The 26,043-nt window shown below is 38.6% G+C and overlaps 1 protein-coding gene and 1 non-coding gene across 11 annotated transcripts; both read left to right on the top strand.

The window, feature by feature from the left end:
* The first annotated feature begins 133 nt into the window (after positions 1-133).
* On the top strand, positions 134-25,625 carry LOC132201550 (paxillin). Of its 10 annotated transcripts, XM_059627774.1 has the most exons (12): positions 8,832-9,218; positions 14,433-14,548; positions 16,554-16,677; positions 17,180-17,276; positions 18,233-18,365; positions 20,984-21,169; positions 21,246-21,419; positions 21,476-21,706; positions 23,220-23,340; positions 23,397-23,538; positions 23,688-23,759; positions 24,595-25,625. In XM_059627774.1, the coding sequence occupies exons 1-11, from the start codon at positions 9,026-9,028 to the stop codon at positions 23,731-23,733; spliced, it is 1,563 nt and encodes a 520-aa protein (XP_059483757.1). In that variant the 5' UTR covers positions 8,832-9,025; the 3' UTR covers positions 23,734-23,759; positions 24,595-25,625. The 10 variants fall into 10 exon arrangements, with proteins under 10 accessions (XP_059483763.1, XP_059483760.1, XP_059483766.1 ...); XM_059627780.1 differs by lacking the exons at positions 8,832-9,218; positions 23,688-23,759 and adding an exon at positions 134-324; XM_059627777.1 differs by lacking the exons at positions 8,832-9,218; positions 23,688-23,759 and adding an exon at positions 1,770-1,925.
* Trnae-cuc (transfer RNA glutamic acid (anticodon CUC)) lies at positions 15,940-16,011 on the top strand. The gene has a single exon. It is a non-coding gene; the product is annotated as a tRNA-Glu (tRNA).
* Positions 25,626-26,043: the final 418 nt, after the last annotated feature.

The following is a 26,043-nucleotide window of genomic DNA, read 5'->3' as shown; positions in this document are numbered from 1 at the left end:
AAAAATTTAAAATTAAAAAAATAAAGGAGTTTGAAGTCTCTCCAGATAAAGTGGTGCTAAAAGAATTTGCGGATTGTTAAAGTGCAAAAGTTTTAAACTATTTCCCTTTTCCCGCCGCTAATGACGTCACAGGTGTGAAAAACGCAGCCATACTAGGAAATTTTGTGCTGCACCAACACCTTTTGCAAATATCTGTCCGTTCAGGGTTGACGTCGGACGGAAATTGGATTGGAGTCAGCGCGACAGGGTCAATAGACTCTTGGCCCAGGCAGCTACACCTTCGAACGGCAGCTCAAAGGCAGCCGGGAGCAATGGACGAGCTCGGTGAGTGAAGCGATTTGACACTGTCTGATTTGTTTACATTCTTTCGCGAGATAAGCGATCTGGTGCGGCGTTTTGTTGGGCTTTCCATAGGCTACGGTACTATTTAAGAACGCCAATTTTGCTCAAAAGACCGACTTACAACAGAAATTATCATTGCTTAACTTATTTTTGCTGTGGTAAAATATTATAAAATCGAAATCAATGCAATTTTAGCTGTGTTTGCAAATTTACATAACATTTTGTTCAGATGATTCACGATTATCTTGAGCCTCTCATTCAATTACGAACGGGAATTTCCACTCTGAAATTATTGAAGAGGCTGCAGAATATTTTTCCTTGTGCTACATGATTATTATTTAAATTTAATTGGCTGAAATGTTATAATAGAGTTTAAATTAAAATGATAATATTCAGATCGACTTAAATGTTAAAAGAAATTAAAAAAAAAATGAATTATCATGTGTAAGGAGTGTCGATGCAACCAAAATAATTAACTCGCCAACCAATAGACTCGAAGTACGTGATTGATTGTCATTTAACTTTCACTTGGAGGGTCGCGACCTTCCACACAGGTAGCTAATTAAGTGTGTGACTATCATCAGGGTGATGACCCGCATGGCAAACTGCTTCATTATGCGTCGAAAAAAAATCCCTTTCTAATGAAAAGTAGCTAACTAAGCACTGCTTTGAAATTCAGTTCCAATAGAGTCTGAATTGTCTGGTCATGTCTCACCTTCAAAGGTGACAAATCACAAATGATCCAGCACCTTATTCAGGCAAACTGAGTGACGTGTGTTGTTCAGAAATGGCAAATGGCTCGTTAAAAATGAGATATTTTTTTTATGGAATAATTTCGTAACAATTTAAATAATTAATAAACATGTTAACATACAAGAATAAAAATGGAAAGTATTATAAAAGAAGTTGTAAAATAATTATATCATCCAAAGTGGCACAAATTATGTGATTATATTTAGTGCATCAAGTAATAAACGATTAAATGATTTGATATTTTAATTTTATTCTTTTTGATTATTGTTTAAACAAATATTGTTAATTTATGAATTTATTTTTATCTTTTGGTTATAACTATAAAAAAGACGAAAAAAGTATTTACTTGACTCTGTCAGAGTCCACCTGGAGCATTCAAATGGACGTGTATGACTTTTCCTGACCAAAATCAAAAAGCAAATTTGAAAATCTCGTGCTGGCCATGTGTCTCGGAGCAGAAGCCATCATCTCTGGGTGTTTTTGTGCGAGGAAAGCTGGCGAACAAGGCCGTCCCGAATTATCTCTCGCTCAGCTGCTGTTGGTCGGTCCGTGTAACCCTTCACCACCGTCGAACACTCCTCGCACTGGAAGGAAGGGCCGCGCGCGCTCGGTGAATTAATGCACGCGTCTGGCGTAAACGCCCCACCGCTCTCGGCACAACAACGCCGAAGAACCCTCGCTAGGCCAGTCGATCATCGCAACTCGAGGGATTGTGCCGCCTGCTGGATGGTGGTGATTTTTCGCCATGGACCGAACCATGTACGGCAAGATTGAGCCGGGCACCCTGCACCCCTTCCGCTGCGCCAAAAAGGGACTTGAACCGCCAGGATGTGAGTTTTTTTTTATAGCTGTATAATTTTTTTTTAATAATATTTAAATTAAAAAACATATTGGTTGTGGCAACCAATTTTTTTTGCTATTATATTTTGTATAGATAATGAAAGGAGAACAAAAAGGAATTTTTTTATTCCTTTAAATGTTTGGAATATTTTAAATCAACTTGATTTTAGGCGTACAAAAAGTGTTTAGTAGAGATCGGTGTTGACAGAAGTTACAAACTCGACTTGAATGTCAGCCGGGAGTGACAAACGCTGCAATTACTTTCAATTAGTACTCCGTGTGGCACTACGCATGTACTTGGTGGCAAATTGTCAAAACATCAGATTTAAGTTCTTCACGCTGCATTTAAAAATAAATTCTCGGCGCAAACCAGCTCAGGCCGGCGATTGTCAAAACTTTAAACGGCGCTCAAGAGGCTTCTGTAGCGACCACTCGAGTGTGCTTTCAAGGCACAGACCAAACATAATACTTGTTCATAAAGGGGTGTTTTCAAATTTAGAATAGCGCCGCTGTTGTGTGTATTTATTGCTTCCTTTGGAGCCTCCGCGGGGCTGCCGAAAGTATTTTTAGTTCATGAATCAAACGGAGAATCCGTCGGCGCCAAATAACAAACATTTCATATTTTCATCACTTGTCAGGAAGCAGTTGCAATGTTTCAAAAAGTGTTGTTTTTTCGGTTTTTTTGTCCAAAGGAACGGAGATCTTACAATTGTGATCGCGTTTTTTTTTATTTAAGGAAAGCTTTTTGCTCAATAAAATAGCTCTTGAATTTTTTTGAATGGAAATTTTTCTTTGCATTAGCATTCGGTTTTAGATGTCAATTCAAAGGAGAAATAATAAGACAAATTGAATTCGTGGGGGAGTTGATTTTTTTTATTTAAAATTGGTTCTTAGGGGAATTTTCCTAAATGTTTTTTCCCAAAAATTGGCCCAACCAAAATTGATAAAAAAAAAATCACCAAATTACGTTCATATCAACCCAATCAAGTTTGAAAAATAAAATCAGAAGGTAGTTCGACATTAAATAAGTAAATTAATTTTCATTTAACTTTGAATATTTAACCAAGTGAAAATGTCAACCTCATCACTATAGCCGGGCAAAATATTTCACCACATTTTTCCGGTCAAATGAATGAATTGATAGCGCCTCTTGTGGTTTTATGAGATGGCAAATAATTATCTCACGTCTATTTTTAACCGGTCAGCTCAATGACCATTAAAATGCACTATTTGTCGGTGTTGGCGCAGCGGCCGCTGGAAATAACTCCGAGGCCTGCTCTGTTATTCCCATCCGAAACCGGCCAAACCAATAAAACGCCCGATTGAGTGCATTAGACAAGAATGTTTCTTCCCTCGTTTTCTCCTCTTGCGGTTAATTTGCGTCTGGCATATCGCTGCAGGAATAACAAGTTTTTGCTGGCCCGCAAGTGACCACAGAGGCGTCCCATTTCAGGGTAATGGGGCCGTATAATGAGCTCGAATAATGACATCACTCCCACGAGCGGCCACAACTCGAGCCCTTGTTCTTCTTCGCATTCCCGCGGCCATTTGATGCCTGCACCGTCGTGTGCGTTTTTATTTTTATTCCCGACGGGAATGCCGTCATGGACACGCCTCACTTTCATTTTCGTTTAGTTTTTTCTTTGATCAATTGGCACCGATGACCAATCAGGGCCAGTTGGGGTTTGTTTGCCGCCGATAAGTTTGGTGGTTTATTGCACTTTTATTGGTACATGTTTGTGTGTGCTGTGGGTTCCACCTAAGGCGTTGTGCAACAGGCGGTTTTATTATTTGACTCTTGATCTCAATTGAAATAAATAATTAGAAGTCAGCTATGTTTTTTAATCATGACAGAGATTTAAATTTGATTAATATTATACAGCTGATATTAAAATGGGCCAAAATAATCGAAAGCAACGAAAAATTCATTTTTAAAATTTGAGCAAATTATATAACATTATACGATTTTTTATATTAATTCTATAAGCAAATGCCATCAGCGTACAACACTTCATGCTAGATGTACAAAAACTTTAAATGCACCTCATTATTTATATCATAATGTTTTAATAACTCTTGTGCACTTTCAATTTCTATCATATCTATGATAAATAACTTATAAAAACCGATTTTTCTTTTAATTGCTGATTTTTTTATGGCGGTCAATAAATTCATTATTTTTATCTTTTAAAACCACGTTCCTTATATTTAAAAATTATTAAAATTTTGTGAGCAGATTGCATAATATTGAATTTAATTAGGATTCATTATTTTGATGAATTTATTTAGGGAAAATTTTAGGCAATTTTAATTAAATATTTTTCAACATTTTATCCCATAATTTTATGTATTAATTTTTGGCATATAATGCAGAAATCTCTCCGATATATATTTCGCTTGTTTCCATTCAAATCTATTGCGGCAGATGTAGAAAACAATTTTACTATAATCCGCACTAATGCGAGAGAAACCAAGTTTGGGACAGAGTGAGGGCGACGTCATTATGCGATCGAAACAGCTGGTGCGATGATCTCAGCCTGCGAGCGAGGTTTTCCTTGCGCCTTCCTTATAAGGCATCAAATCACCGTGAAATATGCCCAGCACATGCCGGCCTTGACCGATAAAATCGAGCGTTAGTTTACTTTTGCTTTCGATCAGCCCAGAGGCGCCCTTTGTCTTGACACGTTTGATGGCTGCGTATGATCAACACCGACAGCTAATTTGCTCGCGGGCGATATTGTCTCGGAAGAGATGTATAGTCGGATTTCATGCGTCGGCCGAAAATATCTCGAGACTCCCTCGCGCGCGGGAGGAAACACGCATTTTTTAACGCTTTTTACATTTATTTATAATGCGCTCAAAAGCAGCTTCGTCGTCTGAAGATGTCATCTGCGGCGTCCTTTCAGTCATCGCCAGACTTGTGCGTCTCACTTGTTTTATTTAGCGCCCAACTCATCAGTTCTAACTTAAAGTTGTATCTAGCTAATATAATTTTTTAAATTAGAGCTTCATTGAAATTAAATTGAAAAACACAACGAAAAAAAGTAATAAATCCAATAAATCGTGGTGCAAAAATAATTTTTATACAATAATATATTACACAAAATTATTATTTTTGGAATCTTTGATGATTTAAAATATTTTTTTTAACTTTTCTTTCCGTTTCTTTTTGTTAAAAATAAAAATAAAATTTCTTCCTTGTTATTTTTAATATTTTTCTCAAAGTGAACCAACAATAAAATAAAAATCTCTCTAAGGAAAAAAGCCCTCTTTTTAACATTTTTTTTTACTTCCCCCCACTGGGCCCTCTGTTTGATCAAGATTTTGTTCTATAATTTTCATTGACATAATTCACAAATAACCACAACTTGAACCAACAGTAAAATTTGTTTCCTTGGTTGGGACGCTCTCAGCGTGTTATGAAAATGAAATGCAAATCGAGGCAGAATGAGATCAAAAGCAGCGGTGACGGGTTTGGCCAAACAAGTTGTGAGCAATCTCCACAATTACGCAGCAATTGAGCAGCTGGCCAGAAAATTGCTCGAATTGCGGTTTGATTGGGTCAATTAATTTTAATTAAAGCCGCTCCAACTGCTCTGCGTATGGGAGTGGACAAATTTCAGGGTTGACAAAAGAGTTTCGTCCCAACACAATTTATTTCGAAATCTAACAATGGAGCCGCTCATTTGAAAGCGCCAAGAGATGTTATTTGTGCGCACAAAGCCTCAGGGTATGATTGCGGCACCTGTCAAATTCCAGATGGTCGCGGTGATTTGCAAATTTTGCACCTGAAACAGAGAACAATTTTTGAAGATCTATATTATTTACTGGCAGGGCGGGAAGAATTTTTTTTTCTACTTTTTCTTGCTGGCGCAATTTTAAAACTGGTGAAAAGTGATGTGCACATGTTTTTTCGCAGCACAATCGGGCGTGAAATCTGCAAGGATTCCGCGCCGCAAGGCACTCAAATATTTACTGCTTGGGCTGCACACTTGCCAAGCTAATGCGAATGATTTGTCAGTTGGGTTGGGTGTTGGCAGAGAGTGAGCGACGACGTCACACTCACTCTGCAGCTCCCATTAGAGCTGAATGAGTGCCGCAATGCGAAACAAGTAAAGTGCTTTTGCGATTAAAGAATAAATATTTGGGCACTTAAAAAGAGGCGGATAAGACAAAAGTAAAGAGAAGATGCTTCTGGAAGTTGTAGTTCTATGGTTGATAATTTGAAAATTTGATAATTGGAAACAAACCTTATAATGTTATAGCTTAACACACTTGGCTTAATGAACAATGAACAATACTTGTAGCCAAATTTATTTTTGCTAATCATTATTATTTTGCTGACAAAAAGTTTTTTTGGCATTTCTTGTATGGGATAAATTGTTTCCAGCAAATATTCTGCTAAATATATTAGGTGCATAATATAAGTTAGATGGTGGTTTTGTTAACTTATATTCCATTGGGTAGAAAAAAAGGGACTTAAAAATCATCAAAAATCATCAGAAAAAGTTGCTTTTGTGGACATGTCTCGCCATTTAAAAAATTAAATTTTATTATATCAGCATGGTGTAAACTACTATAAAAATTATTGTTTGTACTTTCTGTGGTAATATTTTATTGTCTTGTTTATTTAGTATCAATACATGCAGAGTCACAGAAAAATGTACTGTCTTTAGTAATTTTGTCATTTCAGTAGAAAATAATCACCAGAAAATAAAATTTGATTTTTTAATGATTAGTGTATCCAAATTACAACATATTATATTTCTCGGTTCCCTTAATATTTGTTGTTGTTGATGATTCTTAAAACTACAATTCTCACACATGTGTATTAATTTGATTTATTTGTTTACCAAGCCTTTCTCTGGCTCCGGTAGATACCACTAGCAGCAGTGCGCAAGAATTAAATAATTCTTTTAAGTCGCAAGCTCATTTTTTTTCTCTTTTACTACTTGTTGTACGAAACGACCTTCACTGGAAAGCGCACATAATTATTTGTTTTCTTTGAAGAGATAAAACAGCGCGCCCGCTCTTTCCTTTGTGCTAGCGCAAGTATTTTAATGCGCGTATTTCAGCCAAATAAGGATCACACGCCCGGGATTTATAGCTCAACTTTTTTATGCCAAGCTAAAGAAAGAAGCGGCCACTGTGTACGCCATAATGGCACTTCCTTGTCGCAAAACCAGAATTACCTAAAAGCTACACACACCTCGAATCTCTAAAAGGTCCACATTTTGTCATTTGTCCGAAGGGCCTGAATTTAATCCCAACTTGGATTAAAACGAAACGGTGGACTAAAATGAAAGGCAGTTGAAAAAGAGCAAGCCTTGCGAGTGGACACAGTTTCAAAGTATTAAGTTGAGATTCGAATTTATAACTAAAAAATAATGACAATTTTCCAAGACAAATTCAACTATTAGAAGACGATGGAGGAAAACGGAGGTAATTTAATCTATAATTTTTTTTATTTCATCTTTAAAAAGCTTTGAATTTAAAATTTAAATTTACAAATTTATTCAAAAGCACTAAAGTTAATAGGTGGAAAGAACGATCATGAAATTTTACATGAAAATTATTCTGATCGCGCAAATTACATGTTAAACTGTCGCTGCAAGTGCCATTATTCTGACAGGTGGGAGTTGCAAACAACACGTTTCTGAATTGAGGCGCCAATTTGTGACCCCGTAGTGCCCTGCATCTTTTTATGACCGCGGCCGTAAATGTGTCCAATTATGGCGAGAACCACAATTCATGCTTGTCTCTTCGGCTCGTTGGCCCGATGACGCTGCGCCCACGCGGCGCTTGAGACGCGTGGGTTCGCACTTGTATTTATTAGCAACTTCACGAATGCACATGTCGGTGTTTTAAATTGCTCCTTCATTGGCATGCAGAGTGAGATAAATGTCTGCTTTAGACTGTTAAACTGCGAAAGGAAGGGAACGGCCGGCGACGAGTTTAATTCTTTCGTGCCGAATGAATTAACTCTCGACTTCAGCGTGAGATGTGTTGAGAGTTAGTCTCTCAACCTGTCCGTCTTCAATTTTCTCTTCTTCGGTCAGCAGAGTCTCTATTCTGTGAATGATTGCTTATCCAAGATGAGAAGACAGATTTTTATAATTAATTTGAAGAAAAATTTTTTTTTTATTATTTGACACAATATCTAATCTAAAATCAAGAAAATAAATTTGAATTTTTAGTGATTTGATACATTTTTCTATTGATTAAAATGGTAGAAATCCCCAATTAATTTCAATCTAATTATTACTTATTTGCAAGTAGAAATAAAATTTCAATTTTAAAATTATATAGAGATATGAAAATTTCAAATAATTTTGATTTGCCATAAATTTATAAATAAAAAGTTTGTCATTTTTATTTAAGAACATTGTTTATGAAAATTACAAATATGGGCGCCGAAGGCATTTCTTTAAAACAATATATAACTAATAAGGACTTCAAAGTCAGTTCAAAGCAATCAATTTTGCAAATTGTTTTGAATAACAAAAAAAAATATTGTTCACAATTTTCAATAATTCAAATACAAATAAATTAAAACATTTTGCTTGTAAACTTCTCCCGCAATTATTACAAGATTTCTTCCTCTTGGTTTCTTTTGAACTGCTCCTCCCTGAGTCTATTTGCAAGTCTCTCCTAAGCAAATCCAATTTCCTTTGAATTTCCTCAAAAAATTCCAAACCGCCCACGTACTGCTCTCCGTCTCTCAGGTCTCGAAAGCAGCTGTTGGTTTCGCCACGATTTTCGTCATCAAATCGCACAACATTCGAAGCAAGGTCGTGGGCGTCAGGGCCTGCGTGGGCCCGGCCAGGAGGTCCGCCCTTGCTCGTCGGCCCACGCTCGGCAACCTGCAGGCGACCAGCGAGAATTCCTTTTCATTCGCACTCCGCGATCCTACAGGTGCGTGCGTCCGACATTGGCCGTCCCGGCCCGCCGCCCGTGCCGGAGTAGGGGAGTTATTTCTGTGTGTGGACAGTGCGCGCCGCTGCGGCTCTTCGTCGTCGGCGTGGTACGTCGGTTTGTTAGTAGTTGACCGTTGGCAGCGTGAGCAGCAGCAACTTTGTTAAGTGCAACGATGAGCAGTTCCGTGGTGCAGAGGCGGCCCTTCGTGGCCAACGGCGGGCCCTCGCCGCCGCCCCGCAGCCACCGCCACCACAGCTGGGACAACCACCTTGGTGAGAAACGCACCACCGTGTACAAACGGGTCACCCGCGACGGGGTCATCACCACGCACACCACCTACGACGACGCCAAGCACTTCACCAAGAGCAAGTATCGGGGGGTTCGGGGGCCTCGGAGCACCTGGAGCGGCTTTCTGACCTGCGGTGGTGGTTGCTGGTGATGGTTCGACATCGGAACGGGGTCTTTGCATGAGTTTAACTTGAAACTGGAAGAATCATATTTATTTTATTAACTGAATTTAATATTTTTTTTAAATAATTTTACTCTTAATCGTTGATATCGGATAGAGATAGAAAGTGTGTATTTTTTGTTTTTTAATATGCAGCGTTTTTCTTAATCAATTAGTAATGGAAGAATTTTCTTCAAACTAGATTTGGGATAAAAAATTATAAAATTATTCATTAATAATCACATTGAATTTCACAAAAATAGAGACAGCAAATATAACGTTTTTTGCATTTTTCAATGTAAATTGCAGAAAATTATTTATGAACTCTAGAGTTTATCACTAAATATAAATTTATAATTATATAAATGTATCTAATTATTGAACCTGTCAGTACAGCAATTATTAATATGAATTCAATCCAATCAGAAAAACGTGGTAAGAATTAAGAAATCTACGTGCGCATAGATGGGCTTTATTTTGAAATTTATTTTTAGATTTTGATAAAAGGAATTCTTGAAGTCACGCAGCTCAAAAGCAGTGCATGTTAGCACACCGTTACCAACTGACATTGAAGCCCAAAACTATAGCTTCATTAGAGCGTGACGTTGGTATGATCCCATAAACTAGGCGATTATTCCAAATTTGGACATCTTGCGTCAAAACACAGCCATTAAAGAGTCGCAAACATAAGCAAAAAATAAGCAAGTCGTGAAATTCCCATGATACACAAAGATACAAAAATGTTTCTAATTGCTTGCCTTGTGTAATGTAATGAAACAACTGTTCGTTTGATTAATTGGAATCTGTAATTAACCGATTTTTTTTTATTGAAAGCACTTTCGACCTTTTTGGTGTTAAAATCCTTGGGTCGCATTCAAAAGCGATAAAATCTCTCGCGCTTCTTGTCGAATTGAAACCTTGGCCATTGATTTTGTATATTTTTAACTCGTGCAAATCAGGTCGTCAAAAGTGACCCTTTCTGCGTCTGACTATAAGTGCTAATTAGCTGGCCCCGCGAGTTGCGCGTCTTTTTAATGTGCACACATAATACCGCTCCACTGGCACGCTCGAAAATAGATCCTCTCATCGTGTTGCGGAATTCGTCCTTGTGTCCGGAGTGTATCTATTCGCCGCTTTTTCAAGGATAAATTCGTTGAGGTAGTCTCGACCCAAATATTTTCTTTTCAATTTCATGTATCAACTGCTTATCATGCCAAACTTCCGAACATCTTCATTTCATTCAAACGAAGAAACTAATATGGAAATGACGTAGATTTTCGCAAAGATACATAGAAAGCCCCCGTATAATTCAAGTATAACAGAACTTCTCAGCTCCCACACACTTTTCTCGTGGAAAACCGAACGCCCATCTACTAATATGGCCTTTGCAGCTGGAGGAGAGTTGCGCGATTAAGAAACGCGATATTTACACACGCCGCGCTGCAAAACCCACGCTCAAGACAATTCCTATTATTGTAGAAGGAACTCGCGCCAACTTGATTGTCAGTGAACTGTACGTTTACATGTGGGTGCCCAAGACAAGTTTATTGCCGCTGTAAAGTGTTTCAAAAATTTAATCAAGAGAACCTGTATTTTTGGCCAAGTTTCAAAAGTTGCTATCTTTAGGCTCTTTCAATTCATCGGGTCTTCGTTTAAAAGGGCTAAATTTAAATAAGTTTTTAATAATTTATAGATCTCTGAAATAATTTTCAAATGAAATAAACTTCTTTGTTAGTATAAAAAATATGTCAGCTTTTAAGTGCTGAGCAAGTGAGAAATTTTTGAAATGCCTCTTTACCAGACTGTTTTATTGTCCCCCTGGTGCGCTGCCTCATTTGTCATTTGTGCGAGGAGCAACACTTTTTATAAATAGCTCGTAGGCTTCCGACATTCTCTTGTCTGATTGTTCTCGAAACTCGTTCCGCGCCCCAATTATCGAATCATCCTTCAGTCTGCTACGCAATGCACTCTCGCACTTGAAAATAAAAAGCGGCGGGAACGAAACGTCCAATTGAGTCGTCTCGATGAAAGAAGATTTGGCATGATGACAATTTCTGCGGATTAATTAAAATCCATGCGAACAATCGGCTGCTTGTCTCTATGTAAAAAGTTCCCAATCGTTTGGTAGTGAGGGTGGACGGCAATTTGGCCTTTTCTCATAATTCACCTGTTTGACGTTTCGGGCCCGCGACGTCAAAAGAGGCACAATGGTCGGCGCCGCGGTCTGACTCATTCGCTCGTTGCAAAGCCGAAGGATAAACACGGCCGCTATTTTCGGCTGCCCCCGCCACTGTAATATGCAAAACAGCCGCCCTCTACAACGAGACTTTCGGCCGGTTTCACTCGGATTTAGAAAGAGGCAGTAATTATTGGAAATCGACGCAATGGGCGATAGAAAGGGCGCCAGAGAGAAAATAAATAAACGCGAGTCACGGTGTTAGAAAAAGAGGCTGTGGTGCCAATGTAAATACGATCATCTGCTCCTCAGGAATCTCTTCCTTCACGGGTGTTTTGTTTGAGAGTTGGAAAGTGGTGCAAAGGCGAAAACCGGTATTTGCCCGCGTCAAACAAATATACAACTGCTTGAAGTAACTGTTTAATTGTGGTTTGTATAAATTGTTTTCATAAAGGATTCCTTCTTGCTGGAATTTCATTTGTCAGGGATTTAACATTTTTTTGCCACTCTTTATTATTTCAATTGAAATTTTACGCAGTGAATATGATATTTTTTCTTGATTTTCTGATCCTGTTTTTACGATTGTGCAATAACGTGAATATTGCAAAACCTTTCAAACAAATCAGACCGAGCGAGTTTCTTATCTTAAAACTCCGCTAGGGTACACGCATAGTGTGTCGCTGTAAAATTTACGCAACCAAATCTGCCACCTGTCTTAGAAATTCTGGTTGATTGTTTGATTGATCGCGAAGGAAAAGTAGCTGGTCATTTGAATGGACATGTGCCGCACGCCTGATTTTTTGCTCCGTCGGTGGCCTGCCTGAAATGGCAATTGTTTTGATCCGCCAAGGCTGTTTACTGCTTTCCATTTTCCCTGACGAATCTCATTGAGAGCTAATCCCGGCAAAGTTCAACCACCTGACAGAATGGATTTAATAAATGGGCTGACATCCTTGTCAATCTCTCGCTGGGAATGAGAGTTATTGCCTTTTGTGAACTATGCTCAATTGATTTCTCCGAGAAGCACTCATAAATTTCGCCGTTGGTTGCCGAGGTTTCATAAACAATTTACTGAGGATAAATTTAAAAACTCTATTGATGGGAAAAAATTTCTGAATGGATTAGTAGATTACACGAGAAAACTTTTCTAAAGTGGTGATTATTATGAAAAGCAAAATGTTTCTACGATTTCATATTTTTGTTTTGTAACAGAAATTTAGTGTTTAAAATCGTGCCTCGCGGCAAACAAAATTTGCAGCAAAACAAACACACAGGGCCATCTTTCAAGCGCCGGAAACTCGATCTAGAGCTTGTTTGTATATTTACTTAATTTGAAAATAAATCAAGTCACTCCTGTCGCCCTCTGGGAAAGAGGTGTAAGAATTTGTTATTTCGGGTGCGTGTCTAGTTCGAGTTCAGGTTGCTAATTCGATTTCGGCTGCCAAAACCGAGTATTTCTGTATCCGCCGCGCACCCAAGGGACGCTTCAAACACCCCCCGACCGCCGCATTAATGATGCGCGAAAAATATTTCAGGGCATGGGAAGGTCATTTGGCGTGACGTATTCGCACTCGGAAGGCTCGCAGAGTGCAAATGAGCCGCGACTCTTGGCTTTTGCGGCGCCACCTAATTGGTAGAGTTGCGAATTTGTCTTGGCCACCCACGAATTGATACCCCTGAAAAAGTTATATTTAAAATTTGATATCAAAATTGAATATTTTTAATTTTATTTTTATTATAATTTTTAAATATAAACGAGAATTTTATTTCTTTCATAGTATTTCCGTATTCCAGTAAGAATTATTTAAAATGTTCAGTAAGTGGGTTACTAAAGTGGCTGCTAACGCCGTGTGTACAAACACGCCGCGTGCACGTCGTCCAAAAATGTGGCGCGTGCACGTGTGTTTCGGGCCAAAAGCGCGCGTCGGCAAGATGCAGTCGGTCCCAGTCGGTCGGGTGGATTTTGATCTTGTCTGCCGCGGGTGTTGCACCATCGGTCCGCTGGCTCCGGTCCAGCAGACTTCTCGAAAAACTCCCACTGGCAATCGAGGTCTGATCTGAGACCTCGAGCACATGCCAAGTGTCACGCGGATTTACCTCCGACTTCAACAATCGCAACGTCGGCTCACTTTCGTTTTATGAAGGATTTTTTTCTCAAAATGCTTTGAAGGAATCAAAGGCCGCGGATTGATTGCTGATCATCTTCACGTAGCTTTCATTGCTGACATTAGTCTGAAATTGCTGCTCTTGAAGGTTGATGAAAGTGGGCTTTAAAAAAATCTACTTAACTCAAAACAGAACATAAATTTCATTTTAATACAATATTATAATTTTTTCTTTGTGTTTTTAATTTCTATATTTACTATTATTTTTTTCGTGAATTAATATATAATACTTTTAACTCATGAAATAATAATTATAATGAAAAATAATGACAGCAATATTAATTTATTTTTAAGAAGTTTAAAAAGCTAAGTTGTAATCTATTAACATGCGTAACTTAATAATGATTATTATGATAATCTCTGGATAAGCTGATTTTCTTTCTTGTTCCATTATCAGATAATTTAAACAAGAAAAATTTATATGAAAGAGGATTTCTTTGCCTCAGCCGGCTTAACAGTCACGTCAAGCCGGTTGCATACTTTCAACTTACAGCAGGCGCCAATAAGAAAAGCTAAGAAAAGCGTCTTAATTTTTTTTGTCATATCGGCCTGTTTATTTTAATTTAATATTTATTTTAACGCCATACAAAAAATTAAAAATACAATTCGGCGCACCAGATCAATAAAATAGGTTGTAATTGAAGAAAATTAACAACGAGTTTAGATTTTCTCAATTCATCTTTAAAAGTTATATTTTTTATCTTGCATCTTGAATTTAAAAAACAAAATTGAAATGAATTTAACATTTCAGCTGAAAGCTCCGTCTAATCGCAATTTTCACGTATTTCAGATGCTCTGCTGGCTGATCTGCAGAATACCGTGAATCCTGGCAACGCAGGCAGTGGCTACGGATCTCTCAACGTCAATGGAGTTAGCAAGACGCTGTATGACCGTCATGGCCACTCGGTAAGACCCATTCAATTTTTACAACCAGTGCCAAAAATTTCATTCATGGAAAAAAATGTTATTCACTCTAACATCAAATTAATTTTTCTACCATTTTATTTAAAATAAAAATATTCAAGTATAAAAGTTTTCAAACTCTTTTGTGTGGAACTCAAGCATATACTTATTCATTATTTTATTTTTGAAGCGACGAAAATATTAACTCGAACGTAATATAAGATGACATCATTCATCACAGTTGTCATCCCGAAATTACCAAAGTCATAAATTTTGTTTTGACTCACTGATTGTCTCCGGGTTAAAAAGAAGCTTCATTTGTTGACAAGAGACGCTTTCGGCTGTCGTTTTCGCGTGAATCAGCCGCTCCCATGCCGCGTCTATAATTAAGTCGTGATGTAACAAAGGTGACGTAATTGGCGCACAATGCGAGTGCCGGCGAGATCCGCGAGATCGAGACACCACAGGGATAATTCTGCTGGTCGATCCCTCGACGCCGAGTCGCTAGATGGCTTGTCGAGTCCAAGCGCCGAGCCACACTAACTCTTTCGCTCGCTCCTCCCTTGGCCTGTCCGCGTTTCAAAAATACGGCATGACATCAAACACGCCGAGAAAGATAAACTCAGAGCTCCAATTCTGCTGTGCGAGCTGAAAAAATAAATAATCAAGTATAAGAAAATTTTTAAATTTTCCCAAAAAAACTTCTTTATTTTATATTTTTGGAATAGGAGCAAATGAAATTTGATTGATTTTTATTATTCCCATTTGAATGACCTTAAATCTTTTCACTGGGTCGTGCCAGTCGCGAACTTCGTCTATTTTATGGAGCACGAACAGCTGGAAGCGTTTGAAAAGTCGTTTCGTGGAGCGATGCGGGGAGCTCATTACCGACGGGAAGCCGAAAAATTAGCACGCGATGAGAGCGGCAGGGTGGCGAAAATAGCCCAAAAAGCACACAGCTTGTCAGAGGTCACGCTCGCCAATGGGGCTGGCGGCGCCCTCAAAAGCCGATATGCAATTCCGCCCACGTCGCCATAAATTGCTACTCGGTCTTTTTTCCGTCTGACCCATATTTATTTAAGCGGCACGCAACATTAGCACGACACCCCAAACAATATTTTGTGCTGTCGGGTGGCTTTCGCGCCGGAATTAATGACGTGTCGCGCCGCTTTTCGGCGTTTTTGACATCAATGGTGGAGCAGAGATCCAGAAATAGATCCGCCGAGAGTGTTGAGATGCATCACTGGCTGGTTGAATGATTGCTGTCGAATGGGTCATTGAGGATGAGAGGGAAATCGTTCAACGGGATAATATCTAAAAAAATCTATGCATTTGACAGCGGAAAATGTTCAGTTAAAGAATATATCGCTTCTTTTTCACGACTGTTTACAAGATCCGGTATGGTCTAGTGGCTAGGATACCTGGCTCTCACCCAGGAGGCTCGGGTTCGATTCCCGGTACCGGAAGCTTTTTGCGTTCATTTCTATCCGTCTTAGGTTTAATTAATAATAGAAAACTTGTTTGCGTTAAACTTTTGATTAATTTTTTTGTATTAATTATTTTTCTTCAATTTTTTTATATAAAACTTAATTTTTGGATTCCGATATTTTTAATTTTTTTTTTTTTTTTCAATAATTTTGCTACTAAATTGTAATGGTTTTTCTTTTTGGTAGAATAATAATTACAAAATTTTAATTAACTGTGTTACATCAATTAAAATGTGTTCAGTAGGGACATTTAATACCCCTTTAAGTATCTTATTTAGGTTTTTTTTGGCATTATTGTTTTCGTCACATTTTTTCTCTCTTTAATTTTTGACTTGATTCGTGAAGAATGTAAAAATGTGCAATTAGTACCAACAATAGTAAATGTTTAATAAATTTAGTAAAATATTTATTAAAATTTATAAATTAATATTATTAAAAATAGTAAATTAAATTTAAATATCCCTTTACTGTCCTGATCAATTTCAGTTTCTAATTTCTTTTGTTGCATAATCTGTTTTTAGACGCTTCCATCGCAGCAGAGGATCATCAAAGAGACGCTCACGACGTCGCAGGCAGCGAAAAACAACAACAACCTCTCAGAATTAGACACCCTGCTGCAGGACCTGAGCAACGCCCACTACGCAGGTGAGCGCGCCAATTTGGCACTCCGAGGTGTCACGTCACACCATTAATTATGACACCGCGTGTGATCTCCGGCATCCCTCACGCGTTAATGGTGATCACCCGTTTAAGATTTATTTTTTATTTGCGGATTTTCACCTTTGCCCAGCAGTTTCAGTCACCGAGAACGCTTCATATTTCTGTCGCCAAAAGGCATAAATTTTTCTAACTGTCAAGACACCTCCACTATTTTTTAATGAGGGGTTAAAAACTGTAAATTTTGAGACATTTTACATATTTAGGTTTTAGCATAGCCCAAAACAAAAATAAAAATTTTAATTTCTATGCAAGTTTGTTATAAGAAAATTATTGAAATATAATATTATATCTTTTTCTCCAAACCTGCAATTGAATAAAACGAAATAGGAAAGTCTAAAAATATCAAGTTTGGTGGTTGGTTATATTATTTTTTGATAGTTTCGATGAACATCCGTTTCCTGATTGATAAAAACGCTTTGAATTTCAGAAGGAGTGAATGGAGGCCAACGACCGCCTTCGACAGACTCGCTGAACCGGCCGACGATGGACAGTCTGCTGGACGAATTGAGTGCCGTGCCCAATGGGTGAGTTCTTTTAAATTCCTCTTGAAAAGCCCCAAGGGGTTTTCACAAGACACAAAATTTTCCACGCAGCCAAGAATATTGTTTTGGCCGCTCGAAAAAGGCCGCGCGCGTTGCCAACCAAAACATGAGTCTCGCAAGAATAGACTTTCACGGGACAGAATTAAAAGGACGCCTCATTTTCGCCGGATATTTGTTTTTTATTTATTTTGGGCCAAGTGATTGTTGCCGACGTTATCAGCGATTTTATAGCGCAATTTTATGGCGGGCAACGTGAGTCAGTCCGCGCTGATGTCACGTCGGCGGGGCCTCTTTTTTTATTTGGTGCTCAAATTGCGGGAGGGGCCGATGGAGCTAAACGAATTTCTCCCCTATTGTTTGGAACGTCACTTTTTATGCTCCGTGATTTTTCTGATTATTTTTACGCCTGCCGCTATGATAAAGGTAGTGTGATTCGCCCAGGATGTATAAAAGTTAGCACATAAACATGACCTAAATTAGTTTTAAAATATTAATTATTTTATTGAATTTCTTTATATTATAAGCACCAATTGTTTTTACAATTCAATAATAAATAAACCAATTTGAATTTGGAAATAATTCCATTGTCAATAGTCAATAGTTGATCTTCGGCAATAGAATTAACAATGTTTGCAAGACTTTTCATCACCAAAAGAGTGATGTCACTTGTTAACACGCGAATCCATCTTTCGCAATCGTTTCTGATTCCTTTTTGTTTCGCGAAATATTAGACTCATAGAATTTCATATTTAAAACCACCAAACTTTATCTGTGGTTTGGATTTTCCGTCTTGCACTGACCATGCGGATTTCCTTTCCTGTTTTTGATACATAAATAAAACCACTCCTTATTTGCGGTCAACCAGGCAGTCCACCTCAGAATTTCAAAGTGCCACTTTCAATAACATATTTTTTTACTTAAACCTTCCCTTGCTGCAGCCAAAAATCCACCCCTCGCCATTTGACCACCACAATCACCATCCAAGAGACGCGAACGCGTGAGGGTGGTCCTGTTGCCTCTACTGCAACCAGGGAACTGGACGATTTGATGGCATCTCTATCCGACTTCAAGGTAGGAACCGTTTCCATTTATTACACACATAATTATAATTATGAACGTGAACATACATATATTGTATAAAAACTTATCCTTTTGAAATTTTGGTAAAGTTTTATTAACCAGCGAGCGTTTGAACAAGGGTTGGCAACACAGATCAAACTAAAATTATGGAGGAGAAGAACTAATTTTAGATCAAACACTGACACTGTTCCAAAACTATTAAAATTTTTGCTCTCGCACGGACAAACGACTCACTATGTTAATCTTGTTGCACGTATCACACACAACACGATTCGCGAAGCACCAAAATTAATGCAGCGGTTAATACGTAAACACGGGGAACATAATAATTTAGGACGCGGTTGGCAGGACAGCGTAAAACAAAATTAAAATTTGGCATGCAAGCCGTGCAGCGTGCGGCCAGGCCGGTGTTGATAATTTGGAGTATTTTTGGAATGTGTGTTTGGTGGAGAGTTTCTCGAGGTGGCAGCTTTTCAACCTCAGAAATATGGCCCAAAATTAATAAATAATGTTGAAACAAAATTGTATTTTTTTGTGATAACTAATTCAATGTTTTTCTTTTTGTCCCTAAAAAGAAAATAATTTCCCCCTCGAGAAAGCTCAATTTCGTATTTTTATTAATCAAACCTGATGAGTGACGTGCGTGTGCAATTAACTTGCGGTCATTACAAACGTCCAGCAGACTTTCTTCGAACAAGCTACTCACTCAATTAGCATGTGAGTGACGAATGCACATGTTGAGCTGGCAGGAAGCCCAGGTCATTGGCAATTTGAAAAATGGTCCCTTTGTCGTGTGCAAAATTTTAATACGTCGTTGCGGCTCGCGAGTGTTTTGTGTGCGGCGAATTCGTCTCGGGCGGCCGCTCAAATCCGACACGGAAAAGGTGGACTTTTAAGATGTCAAGCTTTAATTAGGCGCCGTTTACTATTTCGGCTCGGACGTGTTTCGAACGCACAAAGAGCGCTTTCGAAATTATTAAGTGTCCGCTATAAATAACTCGGGTGGACAAAAATTAGCTTAAAACTTATTTGTGGACCAAAATAAATTAATCGCAGCAAATTGGGTGGGATTTTTTTCCAATCTGCAATAAAATATCGTGCCAGGATTGCAGCTGCTTCTCGATTGCATGGCCAAAGTCAATAAATTGCCGTCGACAAATTGAAGCATCAAGAGATAATGTGCACGATTTTCGCCAACGTGGATCTCGGAGCTGCTAGACTTAATTAAAGTTAATGCCGCCGAGCAGAGTTTGTGCGGCGTTGGGCGTTTGTTGCTCTTCCTTTGACTGGCGCAAAAATAAGTGGCTCAAGCCGCGCTCGGAAATCATTTGTTTTTGTCGCTCGGCCCGCTCGTAAAGTGTTGAACAAGATTTAAGATGAGTTTAAAAGCTGTGAGGAAACTCGCCGTTTTCACGTGCCCCGCGAAAATGGGTCACTTTTTCATTCAGTACTAAATTAAATTCTCCTAATTTTTGTCCAGTAGCGTGTCGGATACGTGACACTTGGTGACTCATTCATTTCGAGCATTTTTATACATACCATTCCATTTAAGTGGCTCTTTCGTAAACGGTCAGACGGAAAGTGCCGCATGTTATTATTATTCCTAATGGTTCCATGCATGCAAACAATGCGTCGCATGACTCAATATTCTGTGTGATTGTTATCATCCGACGGGCATAAGTGCAGCAACGAATTAAAAGCCGTCGCGATCGACGTGCCTCGCCATAAAAAGACAAACAAGCGGCCTTTGAGCTAGGCCTTCCTGCGCGCACTTTGCTCATCTCTTTCGTCGTGCCGATGCGAAAATTCCGCGTTTAATCGGCTGTAAAAAGGCGATAATTGCAACTCGAAACATCCGTCCCACTTCAATGAACAAACAAATGAATAAAACTTTTATTTTCGATTTCATATTTTGATATAAGCTAAACGTTTTTTTTACTACAAATTTTGCCATTCTGATTTTTAGGATAAAATGAAATTTGCGTGAAGCAATAATTTTCAGCCCAAGAGAAACAATCCGAGGGCGTGTTTATACAAATGTAGTCTCGCGGCCCGCCAAAACATCGGCGAATCCGAAAAATGATAAATCGAAATTTTGCCCCGGTGCCAAAGCCCTTTCAACGCGTCGCGCCGACGAAATCCAAATAAGTGAAAATCTGCGCGGGGCCGAAAAGTGACCCAATTGGCGGTTTTCGAGTACGGCGGCCCTCTCCTCTCTTCTTATTTGGGTCTGGAGAGAGCGCGGGGTGCAAAACGTGCGCGGCCGCAAGATTAGTTTCTGGGAATAGATGCCACCTCCGGAGCTCTGGAGGGAGGTAGGGCGCACCGCCGCAGACGACACCCGAGGCAGCGCCGAGCCGCCGCTCACAAGCCGTCCGACCCTCCCGGCGAACGCACCGACCTCACCGCCTGTACAATTTTAACTCTTTTTTTTTTAATCCGATTTCGTAGTTCATAGTCCCTTCTTTGAACGCTCGTTTGGTCCCTTTGCTAATTTCGGCAAAAATATTTATTCTTCCTAACTTAATCTTGTAGTCTTGAGTTTGCAGTATATTTTGTGGTATTTTGATTGTGTGGAGACTAATCGAGGACACCCGTCTAATCGACAGATTAACGCAAGCACTCATCAACACCAAACAGTAACCGACTCACCTTACGCTAAACCAAACAAAGCGTCCGCTAAAAACCAATTGGACTCGATGCTTGGTAATTTGCAGGCCGACATGAGCAGGCAAGGAGTGAACACCACCCAGAAGGGATGCTGCAACGCGTGCGAGAAGCCGATCGTGGGCCAGGTATACGATTGGGGAGAATAATTTTTTCTTGAATTCTAATTCGGAGAGAATCGAATTTATTGAAAATTATTGACAGGTCATCACCGCCCTGGGCAAGACCTGGCACCCTGAGCACTTCACATGCAAACACTGCAACCAGGAGTTGGGCACGCGCAACTTCTTCGAGCGCGACGGCGCCCCGTACTGCGAGCCCGACTACCACAACCTCTTCTCGCCGAGATGCGCCTACTGCAACGGCCCCATTCTTGATGTACTAATTTATTTTTTTTCCCATGAAAAAACCCCTTCAGCAAGCCTCTTTTTTAGAAATGCGTGACGGCGCTGGACAAAACCTGGCACACCGAGCACTTTTTCTGCGCCCAGTGTGGCAAGCAGTTCGGCGACGACGGATTCCATGAGAAGGACGGCAAGGCGTACTGCAAGGACGACTACTTTGACATGTTCGCGCCCAAGTGCGGAGGCTGCAGCCGCGCCATCATGGAGAATTACATTTCGGCGCTCAACACCCAGTGGCACCCAGACTGCTTCGTCTGCAGGGTAAGTTTCTTCCGGCGCAGGTTGGTCTCTCTGTTTCTGTTGTTTGTCTTCCCTTCCCCTTTCCACTTTGCAGCTCTTGCGAATTTTTTTTACCTTTTCGCATTAAAGGACTGCAAGAAGGCGGTTTCGGGCAAGTCTTTCTACGCCATGGAAGGCAAGCCTGTGTGCCCAAAATGCGCCGGCGTCGAGGACGACGAGTGAATGGAAATGACGAGCCCCCCAAACTAAAATGATGCCCCCGACCCCCCCAGACGAATAAAGAGTTCGACCCCCTGAATCAGCACCTTGAGAAAAATAAATATTTATGCTCTTCGAAGGCGAAATTTATTCACGACGTTGTTGATATAATTTTAAGATTTTGTTGAACGTCAGCAGAGGTTATGGATTTTTTTGATAAATACACTTTTTGGTGGCGGAACTTTTTTTGCCGTGCAGTTGGCAGTGTGCGAGGCTATATGTGTCATGTTATGTAAATCAATAAAGAATAAAAAAAAGGAAAAAGAAAAAAAAACAAAACAAAAATACTAAAGCAAAAATCAGCCAGGCGTACTAGGAGACACGTGCGCACGTTGCGTGTCTCGCTGTCAGACGCCTAGGCCTGCTGACAAATTTATGAATTTATGGGCTTAAAAATGATACATTTTGCTATTAAATTCCAAATAAATATAATTTTATGAATTATTTACATTTTTTTAAATTATCCACACTTAAAAATCATTCTAATTATTTAATGGAAATATTAAAAAAAAAGTTAAATAACATGACACAATGTAAAACTTTCCAAATAATTTTCATGAAGAATTTTAAAATTTACTCTGTATAATTTTGTAGTATCTTTCTTTCGAGCCTCATCCAACTGCAAGCAATCAAGCATTAGTCAGGACAAAGTTATGAAAGAAACTGGATCTGTTGTTCCCATTAGCGCGCTTTCAGCGCCTCGCCTTTCCAAAAGGGAGAGTGTTATCTCACTTTCGAGCCAGCTGCACCGCGTGCAATAATTTTGCATGTTAATTTTCCGCCCCAAAAGTTGAGCGGACGCCAACTAGGCACAAATATCATGCGTTCATTGCGGCCCGATAATATACACAGAGCGGCTGACGGACTGAGAGCAAGTGTGGTCGGTTGCATCATAGCCAAAACACATGCCAGCAGGCTGGGGCCGCGCTTTTTTCACACTTTATGGCCGATATTTTGAAACCGTATCAACAAGATGAGTCAGTCGTGTGGCCAAAGACGTTCACTAAAATGATTTGCAGATAATTCCCTTCTGGAGAGAAGGAATGGTCGTAAAGTTTTTACGGCTGCAAATTAGTTTTGGAAGAAGGTGAAGCAATGAGGCCACTCGAAAATGAATATCATTTCTATTTTTTATCTTCATCCATGTGAAAAATGAGCATAACATTTTACTCTTGAGGTGCATCGAACTTTACTTTTGACCCCTTTCTGATGTATTTGGCATTACAATTTTAAAGCCGAGTTTTCTAGATTGACAAATTATGTGTTTATCTTACAGGACTGTCGGCAACCGTTCCACGGAGGATCATTCTTTGACCATGAAGGTCAACCTTACTGCGAAACACATTACCACGCAAAGAGGGGATCACTATGTGCTGGATGTCATAAACCCATTACAGGTGAAAAGCCTTTTAATTTATTTTTTTTTTTTAATGACGCGTTTTTAAATTTTCAGGACGTTGCATTACTGCAATGTTCCGAAAGTTCCACCCTGAGCATTTTGTGTGCGCCTTCTGCCTGAAGCAGCTCAACAAGGGAACTTTCAAGGAGCAAAATGACAAACCGTACTGCCACTGCTGTTTTGAAAAATTATTTGGGTAGGCCTTAACAATGAGAAAAGCAACGATTACGCAAATTTTTATCTTATTTGAGGATTTTTCTCTCTTGCATAGCCAGTCCTGTCAAAACGCACCTTTTGTTTTCATGTTCGTTCTTTAACTCTCTTTTTTTCCAAATTGCCTCGCAGGGGTTTTGCAATCCTGATCACGCCCGAACAACAAAAATATGTCTAAATTCCCACGGCAGATTGATGAAAAGTGTAAGTCTGGATGCACTTTTTTTTCCATTTTGGCTAACAGTTTGGATCAACACACCCATAAATTAATTCATTAAATTTTTAATGCACCCACGATTAGAATAAACAGGCTTTTGAATGACTAGTTCTCTTGGACAACCTTTTATAGCGAGTAACTCCTGACACTTCATTACATATTTTATAAATTGTGTGATCATCGCAAGATACAAATTGACATCTTTAGTATAATGCTTTTTAATCAAATAATATTTTTATAGTTGCATAGTTAATATTTCTAATTCTGTTCACAAATATTTAAGATGCCACTTTGTATCTTGCAGTGTAAATACCTCATACAGCAATGTGCACAAACCAATATCGTCCGTCTTCCTTATTGTATCGTCCTGTTTTTTCTTGGTTTTGTTTTTGCCTCCTTATTTTTGGGAGGCAGCAAAATTAATCTCAAACTGAAACCGACTAAAACCAGATTAATTTTGCTGACTCTATAACGGTTGTGGATATTGTAAAAAGTCTGCTAGTCTGGATGAGTTTGTCTCACTTGCAGGTCTCCTAGAAATGTTGTACTTTTTTAATTTGAAAGCACAAACAACGCCTACTGTGTGTCGTACTTTGGTGAAAGTGGCAAAACTGATACAAATATATAATACACATTTTGTAATCCTTGATTTCTGGGTAATGGCCTCTTAACTTTCTAATTGTGTTATGAATTTGAAGAAAAAATTAATGTTGCGTTGCTTGTATAAAAATCTGGTCTGTACAAAGTATAAATCTATTCGGATGAAGTGACCGAAAGAATGGTAAATCAAGTGGAATGCATCGGTTTGTTCTGATTTTACAGCCGCCAATGCAGCCCTCTGCAAGCAGGCAACCAACCAGGCTCGACTTAAGCTGACAGATCAAAAGATAGAAGCGCTGTTATAATGTTTATCAGTTCTTTATGCCATACATACATTTTATTTTCCTGTTATAAATATTTTAACGCCGACCAACTAGCAGCGTATACCTTTTTCAATAATATATTATTTTAATGGTTTAACAATTTAATTCAAGTCGCACACGATTTTGATGAAACTTGGATTTATGAAAGAACTGTGCACAATAATGACCCTGGCTGTTCAGCCGCTATAAGCTCGAATTTTGTTGCCAGTGCCATGAGAAATTTGAAAGTCAAAGAAAGGGCAGATTATAATATGTTTATGTCAATTTTAATTTTATTTTGTTTATCAACTCAAAACATATTAATTATGCTGTTGTATCAAGATGAGAGCAGATGGTGCAAAGAAAGTGCAAATTGGCGCGAGAGTAAAACTTAAATTAAAATAAGAAATTTTACGAAGGTGAAAATGCTATCCTGTTTAAGGGTTATTTTTAGATCACTAATAAAATCATCAAAGTAGCTCGCGTTTGATTAGCGACCCCCCTCTGCACTTTTTGAATGAATGGACGAGAGAGTACACAATTTTGATTAGAACTGCAAAACTTTTAAGAAGAGCAAGAAAATTTATGTCTGTAGTCAATCAGAGGTAACAATAAAACTGGATGTACATTTTGAAGTATATATTTTAAGATAATATTGAATGGGACTAAAGAAATATTTACATTTTGTCCTCTCTTCCTTGATGTCCACTCCGCTGCGAAACTTTTCAAAGTTTTGAATTAAATATTATAGCTGCTGAGAGCGATGTAAAAACTATATACCTGTCTTCAATTGCAAAATTTTCAGTGCCATTGTTATGAGCCTAGTTAAATTTTTTCTTGATAAATTTTGCTTATGTAAAGTTTGGTCGATTCTGAATGACTCTTCATGAACTAATTATGGATTAAGATTATAATGATTGAAAAATAAATTTTTATCGTTTAACAGTTAAAGTTAGTAATTTTATTTCTATGTGAATACCTAATTGGATCCATTGGGTAAAAGAAAAGTACATATTTTAATTGAAATAATTATTATTTTATTCACAGAAAAGGCAATTTATCATTAATCGTGTGTTTTTACAATATTTTTCAATTTTAGAGAGCAAATTGTATTCATTTCAATAGACCATGAACCCAAAAAGCGGAAGGACACTGTTTACCAATTCGTCCAAAAGATGCAAAATTGCCATTTTCAATGCGCACATCGATATATAATCACGAGAAACATTTCCATTTTCTTTTTAATTATTACTTCGTACACCTTTGATCTAAAAAATAAAAATCTTAAACCATTCAACACTTTTTCTCATGAAAATCATTAGCTCGTGTGAGTGTTGATTTAACTCGGTAAAAGGTGCCTATATTTGGA

The sequence above is a fragment of the Neocloeon triangulifer genome, unplaced genomic scaffold (assembly GCF_031216515.1).
Source record: "Neocloeon triangulifer isolate White Clay Creek 2 clone unplaced genomic scaffold, ASM3121651v1 ptg000014l, whole genome shotgun sequence".
Taxonomy (NCBI): Eukaryota; Metazoa; Arthropoda; class Insecta; order Ephemeroptera; family Baetidae; genus Neocloeon; species Neocloeon triangulifer.
This window is presented reverse-complemented; position numbering and strand designations above follow the sequence as displayed.

Bases quoted from the DNA above. Each gene is read 5' to 3' on its own strand.
- LOC132201550 (XM_059627773.1), top strand. From the start codon at position 9,026: ATGAGCAGTTCCGTGGTGCAGAGGCGGCCCTTCGTGGCCAACGGCGGG. The intron at 16,678-17,179 runs GTGAGCGCGCCA...TTTGAATTTCAG, and splicing joins GAGCAACGCCCACTACGCAG to AAGGAGTGAATGGAGGCCAA. The intron at 21,170-21,245 runs GTATACGATTGG...AATTATTGACAG, and splicing joins AGAAGCCGATCGTGGGCCAG to GTCATCACCGCCCTGGGCAA.